Genomic DNA, 19,760 nt, shown 5'->3' on the forward strand with positions numbered 1-19,760 from the left:
CACAACACCTATAGCCAGCCATTGGAACTGCAGATCCCAAGAGAACCCAGCCCAGTGGATGAACGGAGCCTGTGCCCACCGGCGCCGCTGGCATCGACACCTCTCCCATCACCAGCACCATCCAGGAGCAGGAATACAGCGTCGCCTGGCGATCAGAGTAGAAGTCACTGGAGCGGACTCCGTTGGTGACCTACCAGTAATTTACTGCTCTCTACCTGTACTACATATACTTTTATTGAATTATAGAACCATAGACTCACAGGATGTTAGAGTTGGAAGAGACCTCCAGCGTCATCGTGTCCAACCCCAATCCCCTGCTCAATACAGGATTCACTAACCATCTCAGACAGATGTCTTTCCAGCCTTTGAAGACTTCCATTAAAGGAGAACTAACTGCCTCTTGTGTGAGCCTGTTTCACTCGCTAATCACCCTCACTGTCAAAATATTTTTTGTCTAATATCTATTCTACATTTTCTCTTTTTCAGTTTCATTCCATTGCTTTTCGTGTTTCCATGTGCAATTGAGAACAAGGACGATCCCTCTACACTGTGACATCCCTTCAAATATTTGTAGACAGTCTCCTCTTAGCCTTCTTTTTTGTAAGCTAAACATTCCTGGATCCTTTAATTGTTCCTCGTAGCACATAGTTTGCAGTCCGGTCACCATCTTCTTTGAACTTGCCCCAGTTTTTCAATGTCTTTTTTAAAATGTGGTGCCCAGAAGTGGACACAGTATTCCAGATGAGGAGTAGAGGGGGATAAAGACTTCATGTGATCTAGACTGTATGCTTCTGTTAATACATCCCAGAACTGTGTTTGCCTTTTTTGCTGCTGTATTACACTGTTGACCCGTGCAGTCTGTGATCTATTAATGTACTCAAGTCTTTTTCACATGTGCTGTTTCTTATTTCTATTCCTCCCATTCTGTAAATGTTATTTTCATTTTTCTTGCTCAGATGCAGAATTTTGAATATCTCCCTGTAAAATACCATTCCATTAGTTCCTGCCCATTGATTCAGCTTATCTACATCCTTCTGAATCCTTTCTCTGTCTTCTCTTGTGTTAGCTAGCCCTCTTAGGTTTGCATTGTTTACAACTTTTACTAGTTTATCCACAGTTCTCTTATCTAGATCATTTTGAAAAAATGTTGAACAACACTAGGGTCAAGACAGAGCTTTGTGGTACCCCACTTGAAACATTCTTCTAATTGGAGGTGCAGGCATTTATGACCACTCTTTAAGTACGGTCACTGAGCAAGTTATGAATCCACCCAATTGTCAATTACATTCTTTGTTATTTTTTCCAATAAGGGTAGTATAAGATACTTTACTAAATGCTTTGCTGAAGTCGAGATATACTATATTGACAACATTTCCGTGTTCCACCCAGTCAGTGATTCCATCATAGAAGGAAATTAGATTAGTCTGGCATGACTTGGTTGCTATAAACCCATGCTGACTCTGGTTAATTACTTTATTCTTATCCAGGTACTTGCATACATGATGTTTAATAATTTGTTTAAAGATATTTTTTGGTATAGAAGTAAGCTTCACTGGCCTGTCTTGGCCTGTCACTAAACTGGCTCCATCTTCTTTCCATTTTTTGAAGATAGGGACATTATTTGAAGTTCTTCAATCTTCTGGTACTTCTCCAGTTCTCCAGGAATTTTCAAAGATTCTGGCTAGTGGCCAGTATCTGACAGTTTAGGTTTACCTGTTTAATTCTAAACTAACATATGGCTTTAACAGGGTTGTCCAGCCAGAAAAATAGTGTTTAAAATGCTAATTTATATAATGTATTTTTATTGTAATTTCGGATCCACTGCCACCAGTCTACCACCAGTCCGTTATTCTTCTGGGTTTAAAGCAAGCCCATTGTTTTGGTCTGTTAATCTTAAGGTGGCTTTACACACTGCAACATCGCAAACGACATCGCTGTAACGTCACCGGTTTTGTGACGTTATAGCGACCTCCCCAGCGACATTGCAGTGTGTGAAACACATCAGCGACCTGGCCCCTGCTGTGAAGTTGTGATCGCTACAAATCGTTCAGGACCATTCTTTGGTCCTTTGTTTCCCACTGTGCAGCAAAGTTTTAGTGTGTAAAGGGGACTTTACAGCGACTTCGTTAGCGACTTCCCTTTGAAAAAGCTGCTTTACAACGTCCCCAATGACTAGCGAGGTCGTTCTGCAGGTCCGGATCGCTGTTGCGTCGTTGGCCAGGTTTGCCTGTTTGACAGCTCACCAGAGACTTTGTAGCGATCCCGGCCAGGTTGGGATCGCTGGTGGGATCGCTAGAAAGTTTCAGTGTCTAAAGGGGCCTTTAGTGCAGTAGTTAAGACTGTCTCTGTGTCAGCCATTGTTAAGTGGGGCATAATTTAGGGTGATGCAATCTAAGTTATGCATCCACGTCTTAAATCCATCTGCATTCCAAATCATGAGTAGGTTGTGAGCTATGCATGCTATTCATCCACACAGACCAGAGATGTTCACAGAGCTAGGTAAAATATAACTGCCTTTATTACGGAAGTTCAGATACATTTAAATAAATCAGTTGGCTCGGAGCCAACAATATGTGACACTTCTCCTATTGGGTAAATGACAAAAAGAGCTTATTCTGATATATATATGTACAGTATATGTGTTTCATCATTTTATATTACGCTAAGTCAGCATGAATCACTTATGACTAGAAAGTCCAATATCTGAGTACAGCTCAAATGCCATTTTGAGTCCTGTTTTTGAATATCTTCATATAGTCAGTATTCAGAATTATAATAATCCATAACCATATCCATAACACCATGACAGAGAAAGGAGCTGGCTTAGCTATTGAAATGAGCCAATTAGCCAGCCTCTTTCATTACTAATCATGTGATGACACGGTGAATAGTGATGGAACAAATTGGAAGTATAGAGGGATCAGCTCTAAATTGAGGACAATAGGGATTAAATCAAAAGAGTGTTAAGAACTTAAATTGTCATTTTATGCACATTTGATGGAGTTTTTTTCAAGACTATTCAATCCCTTTAAGCCACCGAGCCTGTTTCTTTCCTTGTTCTTATATAAGAGATGTTAGAGCGGTGTCCACAGGACTAAGGTTTCAGACATTACTTGTTTTTCATTCCTTGCTTCACTTCTACAGCTTTCTTCTCAACTCCCCAAGGCTCTAACAGACTTCACATAATTTATAAGTACCTTTCTGGGTTTCCTTTTGGCCATCATGCTTTTCTTCTGGTGTCATATCTAAAGAAATAGCATTAGACTTCATTAATAATGTACATACTTTTATGCAGGTAGAATCTCATTTGCCGAGCCCTTGATTTTAAGTAATCCAAATAATTAGAAATATAAGACATTGATATGGCTGTAGCATATAACTGATGCTGATGAAACTTTGATAGTCAGACACCAGTCTAAATCTCAGCCAAGAAATAAGACTATTCTCTACCCACAGGAAGTTTCGACAGTATTAACCCTTTAGTGACGGAGCTAATTTTCACCTTAATGACCAGACCAAATTTTGCAATTCTGACCAGTGTCACTTCATGAGGTTATAACTCTGGAACGCTTCAACGGATCCCGGTGATTCTGAGATTGTTTTTTCGTCACATATTGGACTTCATGTTAGTACCAAATTTAGGACAATATTTTTTGTGTTTATTTATGAAAAAAATTGAATATTGGCAAAAATTTTGAAAATTTAGCAATTTTCAACTTTTGAATTTTTATACCGTTAAACCAGAGATTTCTGTGACACAAAATAGTTAATAAATAACATTTCCCACTTGTCTACTTTACATCAGCACAATTTTGGAAACAAAATTTTTTTTTCGTTAGGAAGTTAGAGGGGTTCAAAGTTTATCAGCAATTTCTCATTTTTACATCAAAATTTACAAAACCAGTTTTTTAGGGACCACATCACATTTGAAGTGACTTCAATAGGCCTAGATGACAGAAAATACCCAAAAGTGACACCATTCTAAAAACTGCACCCCCCAAAGTACTCAAAACCACATTCAAGAAGTTTATTAACCCTTCAGGTGCTTCACATGAACAAAAGCAATGTGGAATGAAAAAAAGCAAAAATTAAATTTTACCTAAAAATGTTGCTCTAACCCAAATTTATTCACTTTTAGAAGAAATAACACAACAAAATGGACCTCAAAACTTGTTCCCCACTTTCTTATGAGCGCGCCGATACCCCACATGTGGTCAGAAACCTCTGTTTGGACAAATGGGAGGGCTCGGAACAGAAGGAGCAATATTTGAATTTTGGAAAGCAAATTTGGCTGAAATAGATTGCGGGCACCATGTTGCATTTACAGGTCCGCTAAGGTACCTAAACAGAAGAAATCCCTCACAAGTGACACCATTTTGGAAACTAGACCCCTCAAGGCTTCTATCTAGGGGTATAGTGAGCATTTTAGATCCACAGGTACTTCACAGATTTTGTTAACGTTACGTTGTCATATTGAAAATTTTAATAATTTTCTCAAAAATGTTGCTTTAGCATCAATTTTCTCACTTTTTCAAGAGGTAATTCCAAAAATTTGACCTCAAGGTTTGTTAACCACTTTTTTATGAGCGCGGTGATACCTCACATGTGGTCTGAAACCTTTGTTTGGACAAATGGGAGGGCTTGGAACGAAAGGAGCCATATTTGAATTTTAGAAAGGAAATTTGGCTGAAAAAGATTGCGGGCACCATGTCGCATTTGGAGGTCCCCTAAGGTACCTAAACAGCAGAAACCCCGCACAAGTGGCCCCATTTTGGAAACTAGGCCCCTCAAGGAATTTATCTAGATGTTTGGTGAGTACCCTGAACCCTCAGGTGCTTCACAGAATTTTATAACGTTGAGCCATGAAAAAAAAAAAATAAAATTTTACCACAAAATTGTTATTTCAACCAGGTAGCTTTTTTTTTTACAAGAGTAAAAGGAAAAAATTCAGCATAACATTTATTGTGCAATTTCTCCTGAGTTTGGCGATACCTTATATGTGGTGGAAATCAACTGTTTGGGCGCATGGCAGGGCTCGGAAGGGAAGGAGTGCCATTTGACTGCAAAATTGGCTGGAATCAATAGCGGACGCCAGGTTGCATTTGGAGAGCCCCTGAGGTGCCTAAACAGTGGCGGTCCCCCACAAGTGACTTCATTCTGGAAACAAGACACCTCAAGGCTTTTATCAAGGTGTATAGTGAGCAGTTTGAATCCACGAGTACTTCACAGAATTTGATAAGCTTAGGTTGCCATATTGAAAATTTTCATTTTTTTCACAAAACTGTTGCTTTAGCATCAAATTTCTCACTTTTTCAAGAGACAACAACAAACCGTGGACCCCACAGGTTGTTATCCAATGTCTTATGAGCACAGGGATACCCCACATGTGGCCAAAAACCTCTGTTTGGATAAATGGGAGGGCTTGGAATGGAAGGAGCACCATTTGAATTCTGGAAAAGTTGAAATAAATTGCGCGCACCATGTCACATTAGCAGGGCCCCTTGGGTACCTATACATCAGAAAACCCCCACAAGTGACCCCATTTTGGAAACTGGATTTTATTCAGGAGTATAGTAAGCATTTTGAATCCACAGGTACTTCACAAAAATGTTGCTGTAGCAACAAATGTCTCACTGTTAGGCTCTGTGGCCATGATCCAGCGACACGGCATCTAGTACACAGTGTCAGCCTCCTGCAGAGATGTGAGTGTTGTCCACGGGAGAACGCAGCTGCCCATGCCCACGATTTGGGTTCAGGCCGCTGTGGAGCTCTATGCTACCTGCAGAGAACACTCATCTCCGCAGCATAAATTGACATGCTGAGGCTCGGGAAGCTGCGCCACAGGTCGGTTTATGCTGCGGAGAAAAGAAGCACATTGGGCATGGGATTTCTAAAAATCCTTCCACTGTGCTTCTACTGCACAACGCAGCGTTATGGACGCAGGGAAAACACTCTGCGCCCAAAACGCTGCAAACCCTGATTGTGGGCACACAGCGTAAAATGCTACAATGGATGAATGGATAGATGTCAAACAAATATAACGTCCCATTCCCCTGCATATTCTAAGCTGGCGCCCTTTAGTGCCTTTCATGTGGCACTAAAGGGTGCCTAGCCTTGTATTTAGCCCCCCAAAAAATTAATAATTAAAATAAACGACGTGGGGTCCCCCCTATTTTTGATAGCCAGCTAGGGTAAAGCAGACAGCTGTAGCCTGCAAACCACAGCTGACAGCTTCACCTTGACTGGTGATCAATTTGGAGGGCTCCCCAGGCGTTTTTTAAAAAAAAAAAAAAACGTGGGGTCCCCCCCAAATTAGATCACCAGCCAAGGTGAAGCGGACAGCTGGGGTCTGGTATTCTCAGGGTGGGAAGAGCCATGGTTATTGGACTCTTCCCAGCCTAAAAATAGCAGGCCGCAGCCGCCCCAGAAGTGGCGCATCCATTAGATGCGCCAATCCTGGCGCTTCGCCCCAGCTCATCCCGCGCCCTGGTGCGGTGGCAGACGGGGTAATATATGGGGTTGATACCAGCTGTAATGTCACCTGGCATCAAGCCCTGGGGTTAGTGATGTCACGGCATCTGAACAGATACCCGACATCACTAACCCAGTCAGTAATAGAAAAAAAAAAGACAAAAAAAAAATTTATTTGAAAAAACACTCCCCGAAACATTCCTCTTTTACCAATTTATTGAAAATAAAGAAATTCCGGTCGCTGTAATCCATTTTGGAGGTCCCGCGCCGACTCTGGATCTTCTAGAATATGGGGGGCACGTTCAGGGAACGTATCCCCCATTTTCTGGAAGACCAAGCTCTCCATGAGCAGTGTGGGTGCAGTAATCTGAGAATACTGCACTCACACTGCCCCGGTCCAACCTAGGGCAGAGTGACCTGCAGTAACCTCATTCCAGAATATGAGGGGCACGCTCACAGAACGTACCCCCCATTTTCTGGAACAGCAGCCTCTCCATGTGAGGAGTGTGGCTGCAGATCACTGCACTCACCCTCCCCCGGTCCACAGTGGAGCCTGTGCATCAGCGACGTCAGCAGGATCCCTGCTTGCAGGGATCCAGCTGACAGCCGCTGTCTGCGCATGCGCCGCCAGCATTGAAGAAGGAGGCGGCGATCGCGGGCCCGGAGCGGCAGACAGGTAACGTATAACCGGGGGCTTGGGGGGGGGGGGTGACGGGGGGGTGACGGCGGGACCTGGGGACAACTTTCTGCCGCATGTGACGTGTCACATGCGGCAGAAAGAGCAGAATGAAGGCGGCCGCGCGCTGTGCGCCGCCATCTTCCACGCTCCGGAGGGGGGAGGGGGGGTGGTGGCTCTGGAGAACCAGAGGGGGCTCCGGTGACCAGAGGGCTCCGGTGGACCGGAGGAGGGGTCAGGGGGAGGACATTTCCCTCCGATCTGAAATGTTTGATCATTTCAGATTGGAGGGAAATGACTGCAGAGCCGGCGCCGGCGGCAGTATTCTGTGCGCTTCGGCGCCATTTTGGATGTCCGGTGGGGGTAGGGGTGGGGGTGGGGGGACTCTCCGGTACCGGGGGCTTTGGGGGCACTAGGGGGTTAGATTTCTTTCTCATCTGACATGTTTGATCATGTCAGATGAAAAAGAAATCAGTTTTACCGGCCATTTCTTTTTTTTTCATGTGTTCGTCGGTATACGGTGTATACCGCCGATCACATGATCGGGGTCCAAAAAAAACACCCCGATTCATAATCTGGGGGGTCTCAGCTACCCCCGGTAGCTGAAACCCCCGAGATTTTCGGTCGCTGGGGGGCGCTACAGGGTTTTTTCGGGCCGCCGCTTTAAAGCGGCGGAACAGTATAAGTACCCTGTTTTGCCGCCGCTTTAAGTTGTACGGCCGTCGTTATGAGGTTAATATTAGGTTTCACTCACATTTTCAAATATAATGGATGAATGCAATATGAGAAAAAATAATTGCATTGCACCAGGTCTAATGTTATTTAATGAGTCAGTGCTGATCTGCAATTTTTTTTTTCTCAGCTGTAATCACAGTATGCTGTGATTGGCTGTGTAAACTGAATGGGACTCGCCAATGCAAATCTATGGGTGAGAGAAAAAAAACGGACATCATACGAACGATCCATATGCCGTCCATTTCTGTATCACAGAACACTATAAATGATCCTGTAAATGATTGTAGATTAATAATTCCAGAGAAAAAAAGTGCATTGCTTATGGATGGTATACGGATTGTAGGCAAGAAAGAACTTGCATACACGCGTGACATACGGAATACCAAACCGATTTAGCTCGTCGCACTTTTCTTTTTTATGCAGAAGTGTGAGTGTACTCTTACCAGCACAGTTTCTCTAGACATAAATGCTATAAATGTTATTATACTTTATAAAGATCCTGAAAGAAGAGAAGATGTAGTATTTTCTAGGGCATTAATACATATTTTCAATTTCTGAAATTGTTCTGCCTTCGTCCACGTGTGAGCTGTGTGGACTCCGGCATACAGCTAACCTTCATCCACTGTTTCAATAAACAGACTGTGTTGCCTTTAAGTCTTTATTTATTAAATGATGATGGATAGGTGGATGATCATAAGAAATGGATGATTGATTGGTAAAAACTATAACAAAAGATACAAATCCATATCAGTACAGGCATATCACAAATAACAGAATGACATACATAGTAGTACTGGTATTTACAGAATCTGCATAACATAGAGAGCAATGCATATGACTGAACACAACATTTACACTGCTGAAGCTGCCCTACACCTGCTCTGCATGTATCACGGCCTATGTAATCTGAGTAGAGCCACTGCCACTTCACAGTGCCTACATAACAACTGTACACATATTCCAACACAAATATGTAGTCTAGTACAATGATTCCTACCGGGATCCACTATTCAGGAGGAACGATTGAAGAAAAGGAACTGGAGCCGGCCATAGCACCTCTGAATCCTATGGAGACACCAAGACATCTGCGTCTCCAACTCAGTAAGGGAAGGGAAAAGGGGCAGTCCAAGGAAGTATCTTTTCCTTAAAGCAACAGGCTCCAAACCACAGAAATACTGTAGAGATGTATGAGGAAAACATAAGAAAGCCAACAGTGACCTCTTGTGGGCAACAAACGATATTACCCTTATCCTATTTAATGAATAGAAGACAGAACACTCCCCGCTTGGCGTTAACCAATGCCACTATTGGACTCCTGAGGGGATAACAACAACACAAGTTCAGTGACTGGTCTGGTGAACAGTTTGTTCTCTCCGAGCTTGCTCACTCTGACCTCTACCTTGCGTACTCTCCCATCCTTGCTGGGAAAGGGTTTGGTGACTAGGCCGAGTGGCCACTCATTTCGGTGTGATTGACTGTCCTTTACAAGTACCACATCGCCAAGTCTGATATTTGGATGGTCTTTCTGCCAATTTGTTCTGGTTTGCAGAGTGGAGAGATATTGTTTCCTCCATCTGTCCCAAAAGGCATTGGACACGTTTTGTACTTGCCTCCATTGTCTTCTGTAGAGGTCTTTCTCGGTGAATTCTCCAGGTGGAGCTCCTGGGACACAGGTTTTCTGTGTAAGTAACATGGCAGGAGTAAGAACTGTTGAGTCTCCAGAATCTCCAGAAAGAGCTGTCAATGGCCTAGCATTCATGATAGCTGTAACTTCGGCCAAGAACGTAGTCAAGCTTTCGTGGGTAAGTCTGGTGTTTGCTTGCAAGAGGATAGAATCTAGAATCTTGCGTGCAATTCCTATCATTCTTTCCCAGGTGCCTCCCATGTGCGAAGAGTGTGGCGGGTTGAAGGTCCAGGTGCATCCTTGCTCACCTAGGTACCTCTCTACATTTGTAATGTCTAGATTGGAAGGGATTTGGAGTTCTCTTGCTGCTCCAATAAAGTTCGTGCCTCTATCAGAACGAATGTGCTTCACAGGGCCTCTGATAGCGATGAAGCGTCGAAGTGCATTTATGAAACTTGAAGTGTCCATAGATTCTATTACTTCGATATGAACAGCTCTGACAGACAAACAGGTGAATAGAACTGCCCAACACTTTGCTTCGGCATGGACCTTCCTAGTGCGTCTTGTAGCTACGGACCAGGGGCCGAACACATCCAGTCCAACGTTGGTGAAAGGGGGTTCAGTACTGAGCCTGTCAGGTGGAAGATTAGCCATCTTCTGGTTTTGAAACATGCCACGAAGTTTGCGACACGTAACGCAGTTGAAGATGAGTTTGCTCACGCTTCTCTTCGCTCCGACTATCCATAGTCCAGCCGCTCGTAGACTCCCTTCGGTAAACAAACGACCTTGATGTCTCACCAAGATGTGATGATGTTGAATGAGCAAGGTTGTGACGTGATGACGTCCGGGAATTATTACCGGGTGTTTCTCTGAGACTTGAATGCGGCCACCTATTTTCAGCAGCCCATCTTTGTCAATGACCGGGTCGAGTTTCCTCAACGCACTGTCTCTAGGAATGGGTAGTCCTTTGTCGAGATTGTCTATTTCCTTGTTGTAGGCTTCATTTTGTACAACATGGAGTATTGTAATCTTGGCTTTCTCTAGGTTGGGAGCAGTAAACGCATGCTTGCAGTGATGCCAACCTTTACTGCATCTCTGATTTGTTGGTAGTTCGGACTTGTAAAACTGAGTCACGTGTAGTAGAAAGGCGATGGCCCTAACAAGTGAGTTCCAGGTTGAGAATCTACTGAACCGATGAGATCCGAGGTGACGTCCTGAAACCACTGTATGAAGAGCTGACACTTGAGGTCGAAGATCGTCGTCGACATCTGGATCCACCAGTTCGAATGTATCGGGCCTGCTGATGTAGGATGTTGTCCGGTACAGGAAAGCAGGGCCTGTGAACCATGTAGTGTCCTTAAGGTGACTTGGTGCAACGGATCTAGTCGCATGGTCGGCGGGATTGTGATGAGTAGATACGTAATGCCACTGATCAGGGCAAGTTGATCTTCTTATTCTCAACACCCGGTTGCTGACGTAGACGTAGAAGCGTCGTGTTTCGTTGCAGATGTATCCTAGTACCACCTTGCTGTCAGTGTAGAACTCTGCATCTTTGATCTCCTGATTCATTCCATCTGAGATAAGTTCAGCCAGCTCTACTGCAAGGACGGCAGCACAGAGTTCCAGTCTAGGTATCGTGTGTTCACGGAGTGGCGCCAGTTTTGTCCGACTCATGACGAACCCAATATGGATCTGTTCATTCACATCAGTGGTTTTAAGGTATACTACTGCTGCGATTGCTTTGACTGATGCATCGCAGAAGATACAAAGTCTTTGAGATTTGACTTCTGTGGATGGCACAGGAGCGTACGGTCGGTTCACATGAAGATCGGTCAAGGCCTCGAGAGACTTCTTGAGCTTGTGTCTGAGGGAGACAAATCGACTGTAGACCTGTTCCCTGTTGTTGGGTAGGCGTTGTCTCCGTGGTCGGAATGGTAAGGGTGCCACCCAGCTGTTCGACTTGTCTTTGGTTATTTCTTGGTCCATGATATCCAAGAACATCCTGTCTTCTATGGACATTGCTGTTTTGTTGTCCTCTTTGGTCCTGTGGAAGACTGTACAGCCTATGTGGTCTTGTTCGCCCTCACAAGCGTGATCTTCGTTGGAAGGAACTGCGAAAGGACATGGCAGAGGAGTACTGCTTGGTAATTCCTTTACCAACAGACTGTTGTGACATGGTCGGAAGAAAGACGGATGTCCATTTTCTAGTGTGTTGGTGAGCATACTGTTGACTGAGGCTGGCTTGTGTGCTCCTCCTAGACAGACATCTCCTATTACGACCCATCCTAGGTCAAGTCTCTGCGCATATGGAGCGTTCTGGGAGCCGTTAATGGACTCTCTAGCCTTATGCACACGTAGCATGTCTCTTCCAAGGAGTAAGGCTATTGGAGCTTCTGAGTCCAGTTCTGGAATCAGGTGAGCTATACGCTTCAGATGGGGGTGATGAGCTGCTACCTCTGACGAAGGTATCTCGGACCTGTTGTCAGGAATCTGGTTGCACTCCAGTATGGTGGGTAATGATAGGCAGGTCTGGCCATCTATGGATTCCACCTTGTATCCGGTTGCCTTCCTCCCCGCCGTCTCAACGGTGCCTGAACATGTCTTCAAGGAGTAGGGAGAACCGGGGCCCGCAATGTTGAAACTGCTGAAGAAGATGGACTTGGCAAGAGATCTGTTGCTCTGGTCGTCCAAGATCGCATAGACCTTAATTGCTTTGTCCCTACGGCCTGCTGGGTAGACTCTGACAAGGCAGATTTTCGAACAGGACCTTCCTCCTGTGAGTCCTTTACAGATCTCCGTACATTGAGAGGTAACCACCGTGGTGTCTTCATCAGTGTTCTTCTGTTTTCCATCGTGTTCTTCTGCTTGCGGCAACACTTGTGTAGGTGGTCCAGGGTGTAAGGTTGTATTGTGATCCGTGCTGTCACATTCTGCACACTTCACACTAGCTTCGCAGTTCCTGGCCATGTGCGATGTTGCAGCACAGCATTTGAAGCAGATGTTGTGTTCCTTGAGGAAGCCTTTGCGATCCTCTAGAGACTTCTCCCTGAAGGCTCTGCATTTTAGTAGAGGATGTGGTTTCCGGTGTAGAGGACACTGTTTACTGATATCCTGGGGTTTGTTCTCTTCTGGAGGATGCTTATTCTCTTTGTGAGCAGGACCTGAGGCGACAATGTTAGTTTTGTGGACTGCCATGGGTGTCCTACTGGGTTTGACACCGGGGGCAGTGGTACACGACAGAGTAAAATCAAAACTAGGGTCATTTCTGATTTTAGCTTGCTGAGCTACAAAATCTACAAATACAACAAAAGGAGGGAATGGCACGTTATGTGTTTGCTTATACCGTGAACCGTGTGAGACCCACTTTTCTTGTAGATTGTAAGGAAGTTTTTGCACTATCGGATTGACACCCTTAGCGGTATCCAAGAATGCCAATCCGGGCAAATCTCCTTCCTCTTGGGCAACCCGTAACTCTACTAACAGATCACTTAGCTCTCTTAGCCTTTGAAAGCCTTTGGGTCCTATCTTAGGGAAGTCATCAATTCTTTTAAACAGAGCATTTTCAATAACTTCTATGGACCCATAGCATTCATCAAGTCTCTTCCACGCCAAGTGTAGACCTTTGGGTGGGTTTTTAATGTTAATGTCTCTTAGTCTTTTGGCGTGTTCTACCGATTCACTACCAAGCCATTTTACCAGGAGGTCTAACTCCTCACTACAAGAAAGGTCCAAACCTCTTATGGTGTTCTGGAACGAGGCTCGCCACGACCTATAATTCTCGGCACGATCATTGAACTTTACAAGTCCTTTTGTGACCAGATCTCGATGAGCAAAGAACTTTGCAAAGTCCATGTTGGCTTGGTCAGTGCTGGTGCGAGCCGGTGTATGGTCGTGTCTATTGTGTGGTGTATCACCATACCTGTAGGGTGTTTCCGCCTTCGGAAAGTCAGCATAGTACCTCCCCGGAGAGGAAGGTGTCTCTTTGTGGTAAAATGGTGGTTGTACCTTCCGCCCTGTGGAATAGTAGTTTTGGTGAACCTCCTCGTGCTGTACACTCTCTTGCTTGAAGCGGTGTAATTCAAGGTTGGATGGCTGGCCGTCTGCGTAGTCTGTTTGGTGAAGCACATCTGAGCTGTCATCTATCCTGGAGTATTGGTAGATGTATTCTGCGACGCGCTGTGCTGGATCCTGCTGGTTTAGGTCCGGCCCAAGAACATCGCTGCGTCTTCCTTCGGGTTGCTCTGCCGCTTCCAGGAACTCTGCCTTGGCTATTGCGGCCGCTGTCTCCTTTTCTACGGCAAGTCTTTCTAAAGTCAGTTGCAGACGTGCATTCTCTGCTTCTTGTTCTGATTGCAGACGTGCACTCTCTGTCTGTTTTAGTTTGAGTTGCATTTCCTGTTCAGCGAAGGAGGACCTCACTTTAGCTGCTTCGGCCTCAGCGCGGGCGACGGCAGCAAGCTCCCTAATTGAGGATTTAGTAGAGCTTGCCCGTGACCTTGTCTTCAGGGAAGACGCTCGGCTGACAGACATTGTGCACTTGGCTGCAGACTATTTTAGCGGGAAACAGAGTCTATTTGCGGACGGCCTTCCGCGTGGTGGAGAGTGGAATGGTGGTTTCTGGCGTACTGCGGTCTAGTCACTGCGGCTGTATGGTGGCTGCTGCGACACCCATATGCGGTACAGCGTGGATGTTAGCGGTCCCGTACTACAGCCTGCGACCGGCTATCTTTACTGGAGCTGGACTGCGCTCTTGTTCTATGTAGCTGTATGGCGGCTGCTGTAATACCCGTGTGCCGTGTAGCGTGGGTGTTAGCTGTCCCGTACAGTTCATACAATCGCTGCCTGCGACCAGCAGCCCGTTTTTACTGTTCTGCCTTCGTCCACGTGTGAGCTGTGTGGACTCCGGTATACAGCTAACCTTCATCCACTGTTTCAATAAACAGACTGTGTTGCCTTTAAGTCTTTATTTATTAAATGATGATGGATAGGTGGATGATCATAAGAAATGGATGATTGATTGGTAAAAACTATAACAAAAGATACAAATCCATATCAGTACAGGCATATCACAAATAACAGAATGACATACATAGTAGTACTGGTATTTACAGAATCTGCATAACATAGAGAGCAATGCATATGACTGAACACAACATTTACACTGCTGAAGCTGCCCTACACCTGCTCTGCATGTATCACGGCCTATGTAATCTGAGTAGAGCCACTGCCACTTCACAGTGCCTACATAACAACTGTACACATATTCCAACACAAATATGTAGTCTAGTACAATGATTCCTACCGGGATCCACTATTCAGGAGGAACGATTGAAGAAAAGGAACTGGAGCCGGCCATAGCACCTCTGAATCCTATGGAGACACCAAGACATCTGCGTCTCCAACTCAGTAAGGGAAGGGAAAAGGGGCAGTCCAAGGAAGTATCTTTTCCTTAAAGCAACAGGCTCCAAACCACAGAAATACTGTAGAGATGTATGAGGAAAACATAAGAAAGCCAACAGTGACCTCTTGTGGGCAACAAACGATATTACCCTTATCCTATTTAATGAATAGAAGACAGAACAGAAATGCTTAACAGAATTCAGTCTCCAATAAATTATGCTAAAATGAAATGGGTTGGCTGCAGGAATGTGAGATATTGCATTGACAGCCATAATTAGTGTATTTAAACCTGCCAGTTCCAGTGCCACGTGTTCTGATCTGGAGTAAGGTTGCATTCACAAATCTGTGACTTGTCCATGTTCTACTATTTTTTAATGCACAGCATACGGACCCATAGAATTTCACAAATCTATTTTAATAAAAATGTATCTGTGTCTCAGCTCCATGAGGCTCAGAGCATATCCTATTATCATCCGTATTACAATCAGACTCGGACATTAAAGTCTACGGTGATTCATATAAAACAGATCCAACACAGAGGACATACTTTGGACTTCAGAGTTCCATACATATTTCAGCCATTTGTCACCCCTTATTTCCATCCACTGTACATATACAGCAGGGGGCACAGAGAGCAAAGTGCCCCTGTGCATGAATTGTGTATGGGCCTTCCTCTTTCTTAAAGGGCTCTTCCATTTTAAGTTTTGTGCTAGGGAAAAAGTAATACAATCAGAGTTACCCATTTTCACCTGGCCTAGTGATATCTCTCTGCTGCTGCTCCGCTTGTTTATAGGCTGCAGTGATGTCACACATAATTTTATATATATATATATATATATATATACAGTTAGGTCCAGAAATATTTGGACAGTGACACAATTTTCGCGAGTTGGGCTCTGCATGCCACCACATTGGATTTGAAATGAAACCTCTACAACAGAATTCAAGTGCAGATTGTAACGTTTAATTTGAAGGTTTGAACAAAAATATCTGATAGAAATTGTAGGAATTGTCACATTTCTTTACAAACACTCCACATTTTAGGAGGTCAAAAGTAATTGGACAAATAAACCAAACCCAAACAAAATATTTTTATTTTCAATATTTTGTTGCGAATCCTTTGGAGGCAATCACTGCCTTAAGTCTAGAACCCATGGACATCACCAAACGCTGGGTTTCCTCCTTCTTAATGCTTTGCCAGGCTTTTACAGCCGCAGCCTTCAGGTATTGCTTGTTTGTGGGTCTTTCCGTCTTAAGTCTGGATTTGAGCAAGTGAAATGCATGCTCAATTGGGTTAAGATCTGGTGATTGACTTGGCCATTGCAGAATGTTCCACTTTTTTGCACTCATGAACTCCTGGGTAGCTTTGGCTGTATGCTTGGGGTCATTGTCCATCTGTACTATGAAGCGCCGTCCGATCAACTTTGCGGCATTTGGCTGAATCTGGGCTGAAAGTATATCCCGGTACACTTCAGAATTCATCCGGCTACTCTTGTCTGCTGTTATGTCATCAGTAAACACAAGTGACCCAGTGCCATTGAAAGCCATGCATGCCCATGCCATCACGTTGCCTCCACCATGTTTTACAGAGGATGTGGTGTGCCTTGGATCATGTGCCGTTCCCTTTCTTCCCCAAACTTTTTTCTTCCCATCATTCTGGTACAGGTTGATCTTTGTCTCATCTGTCCATAGAATACTTTTCCAGAACTGAGCTGGCTTCATGAGGTGTTTTTCAGCAAATTTAACTCTGGCCTGTCTATTTTTCTAATTGATGAATGGTTTGCATCTAGATGTGAACCCTTTGTATTTACTTTCATGGAGTCTTCTCTTTACAGTTGACTTAGAGACAGATACACCTACTTCACTGAGAGTGTTCTGGACTTCAGTTGATGTTGTGAACGGGTTCTTCTTCACCAAAGAAAGTATGCGGCGATCATCCACCACTGTTGTCATCCGTGGACGCCCAGGCCTTTTTGAGTTCCCAAGCTCACCAGTCAATTCCTTTTTTCTCAGAATGTACCCGACTGTTGATTTTGCTACTTCAAGCATGTCTGCTATCTCTCTGATGGATTTTTTCTTTTTTTTCAGCCTCAGGATGTTCTGCTTCACCTCAATTGAGAGTTCCTTAAGCGGGCTTTACACACTGCGATATCGCCCGAATTTTGTCGTTGGGGTCACAGTTTTGGTGACGCACTTCCGCAATCGTTAGCGATATAGCTTTGTGTAACAGCGTTCAGCGATGTAAAATCGTCGCAAAAGCGTGATTTATCGCTAATCGGCTACACGGGTCCTAATTCCCAAAAATCGTTACTTCAGCAGTAACGAGGTTGTTCCTCGTTCCTGCGGCATCACACATCGCTGCGTGTGACGCCGCAGGAGCGAGGAACGTCTCCCTACCTGCCTCCCGGCCGCTATGCGGAAGGAAGGAGGTGGGCGGGATGTTACGTCCCGCTCATCTCCGCCCCTCCGCTGCGATTGGGCGGCGGTTCAGTGACGTCGCTGTGACGCCGCACGGACCGCCCCCTTAGAAAGGAGGCGGTTCGCCGGTCACAGCGACGTCGCCGGACAGGTAAGTATGTGTGACGGCTCTTGGCGATGTTGTGCGGCACGGGCAGCGATATGCCCATGTCGCGCAACAGATGGGGGCGGGTACGCACACTAGCGATATCGGGACCGATATCGCAGTGTGTAAAGTAGCCTTTAGACCGCATGTTGTCTGGTCACAGCAACAGCTTCCAAATGCAAAACCACACACCTGTAATCAACCCCAGACCTTTTAACTACTTCATTGATTACAGGTTAACGAGGGAGATGCCTTCAGAGTTAATTGCAGCCCTTAGAGTCCCTTGTCCAATTACTTTTGGTCCCTTGAAAAAGAGGAGCCTATGCATTACAGAGCTATGATTCCTAAACCCTTTCTCCGATTTGGATGTGAAAACTCTCATATTGCAGCTGGGAGTGTGCACTTTCAGCCCATATTATATATATAATTGTATTTCTGAACATGTTTTTGTAAACAGCTAAAATAACAAAACTTGTGTCACTGTCCAAATATTTCTGGACCTAACTGTATGTATATATATATATATTATGTGTGACATAATGAGAATTATGTGGGACGGTGAGTCGCAGACCAGGTGGCAGGGTGAGTATGGGTAAGTAGGAGGATTCATTTTGTTGTTCACTATCCTCTGAACTGAGTGGTCCCTTTGAGCTATATGCCACATGGGGATCCTTTGTTGATTAACTAGCATTTTTGTCTGACACTGAAAGTTTTTTCCTGCGCTTCCCTGTCCTGAATTCAGCATTTGTTCTGTGACTCACCTAGTGTCCACACTTATACCTCCATACATTTTAATACCACCTTATATGTTATTTAAGTAAATGGATTTATTTATTGTAATAATTTGTCTAATAAAAATTTTTGTATTTTTCATTATGGGTTTGAACTTCTTTTCTTTATTGGATTAAAAAAAGAAATTGTTACTGATACTGTATACTCAGCATGGCTTCTTTTCTTTGCTTCTTTCATCAAGCTTATTGACTGTTGGATCAAAAAGTGCCAAGAACTTGAAATTCCTATTAGTCCAAATTTCAGCCTGATAAATATTTTGGGTGATGCCTATGAAATTCGACAGTGGAATACAGATGGCTTACCTCGAGATCTTGTCTCTACTGAAAATGGCATCCTTGTGACTCGTGGAAGGCGTTGGCCCCTAATGATTGATCCACAAGATCAGGTACTATGTGTAAACTTTATCCAACCTGGAAGATGAAGCGTATAGCAGCAATGTGTTCTCAGATCCCATCTACATTACTTTATATGAGATCCCTATCATAGAAATCAGTATGTCCAGTCTGTAGCTCTAATAAGAGACGGAGGGGCTCTAGTGTGACACCTGGTGGTCCAGTGAGGGAGGGTGACGTTAGAGCCACTAACCTGTTCGGGTTGTGCAAACCTCACGCCTGAAGGAATCCGGGTTCTGCAATCGGCCGCTCATGTGATGTGGGATGCTATGGCAGGTCCTTGGGTTGCAGGTCCCATAGTTAGGGAAAGCTCCTGGCTAAGTCAGCTCCGTCTGCTAGCCCTCTAATGAGGGCTTGTAAATGGAGAAGAAAGGATGAATGATATTTATTGGTGTCACGGATGTGTCTGGACCTTCAGGTGCTGCTGCTGGGACCAGGTGCAGAAGGGCCCGGCGATCGTCCAGACGTTAATGGATGCTGTCCCTTTAAGGGCTTGATTTAGGCTTTTTTCTCTGTTTCCATGCCAGGTTGGAGGAGCCTTTCCTCCAGCTGGTAATTAAGGGCCTTTATAAAAGGGGATCTCTCACTCCTCCAGTGGGAGTTATATTCTTCACTTCAAGAAGTTGCTTGCTCAGGAGTGCATGTTGCTTCAGACTACTGTTGCTGTATAATTTGAAGATTCCCTCTCAAGATAAGTTGTAGTCTTTCCTTGTTGTGGCTTCAGACTAGTGTTGCTGTACATTCTGAAGATTCCCTCTCAAGACAAGTTATTGTTTTTCCTTTTTCCCCTTTTTTGATGTTTATTTTTGTGTTTGCTTTTCCCTCTGTGGATTGGTGGGTGGTGGGATTTAGTCCTAGGTTCTGTCTCGGAGACAGGTGCACGTTGGCAGGCCACTCCTCCTAACCCTTATAATAGGTACCTGTGGTTTGAGGGCAAGTGCAGGGCCCCCAGAGTCAGAGTCAGCGCAAGAGCCGCTGGTTACCCCACTCTCTTTGTGTTTCAGCCTCCCTTATTACCAGGAGTCCACTTGCTGGTTGTATCTCCCCACACCCAGTGTGACAATTGGGCGCCGAAGCTTGGAAGCAGGGGAACCAACCACAGTTACA

The 19,760-nt window shown here is 44.6% G+C and overlaps 1 protein-coding gene across 1 annotated transcript in view; it reads left to right on the top strand.

The window, feature by feature from the left end:
• DNAH6 (dynein axonemal heavy chain 6) overlaps positions 1 to 19,760 on the top strand; it is a 596,499-nt gene that overhangs the window by 335,792 nt on the left and 240,947 nt on the right. Inside the window, exon 55 of the mRNA XM_075352201.1 lies at positions 18,443 to 18,646. Coding sequence (XP_075208316.1) covers positions 18,443 to 18,646 — 204 coding nt within the window. The remainder of the gene's footprint in view (positions 1 to 18,442; positions 18,647 to 19,760) is intronic.

This window comes from Anomaloglossus baeobatrachus, chromosome 1, assembly GCF_048569485.1.
Source record: "Anomaloglossus baeobatrachus isolate aAnoBae1 chromosome 1, aAnoBae1.hap1, whole genome shotgun sequence".
NCBI lineage: Eukaryota > Metazoa > Chordata > Amphibia > Anura > Aromobatidae > Anomaloglossus > Anomaloglossus baeobatrachus.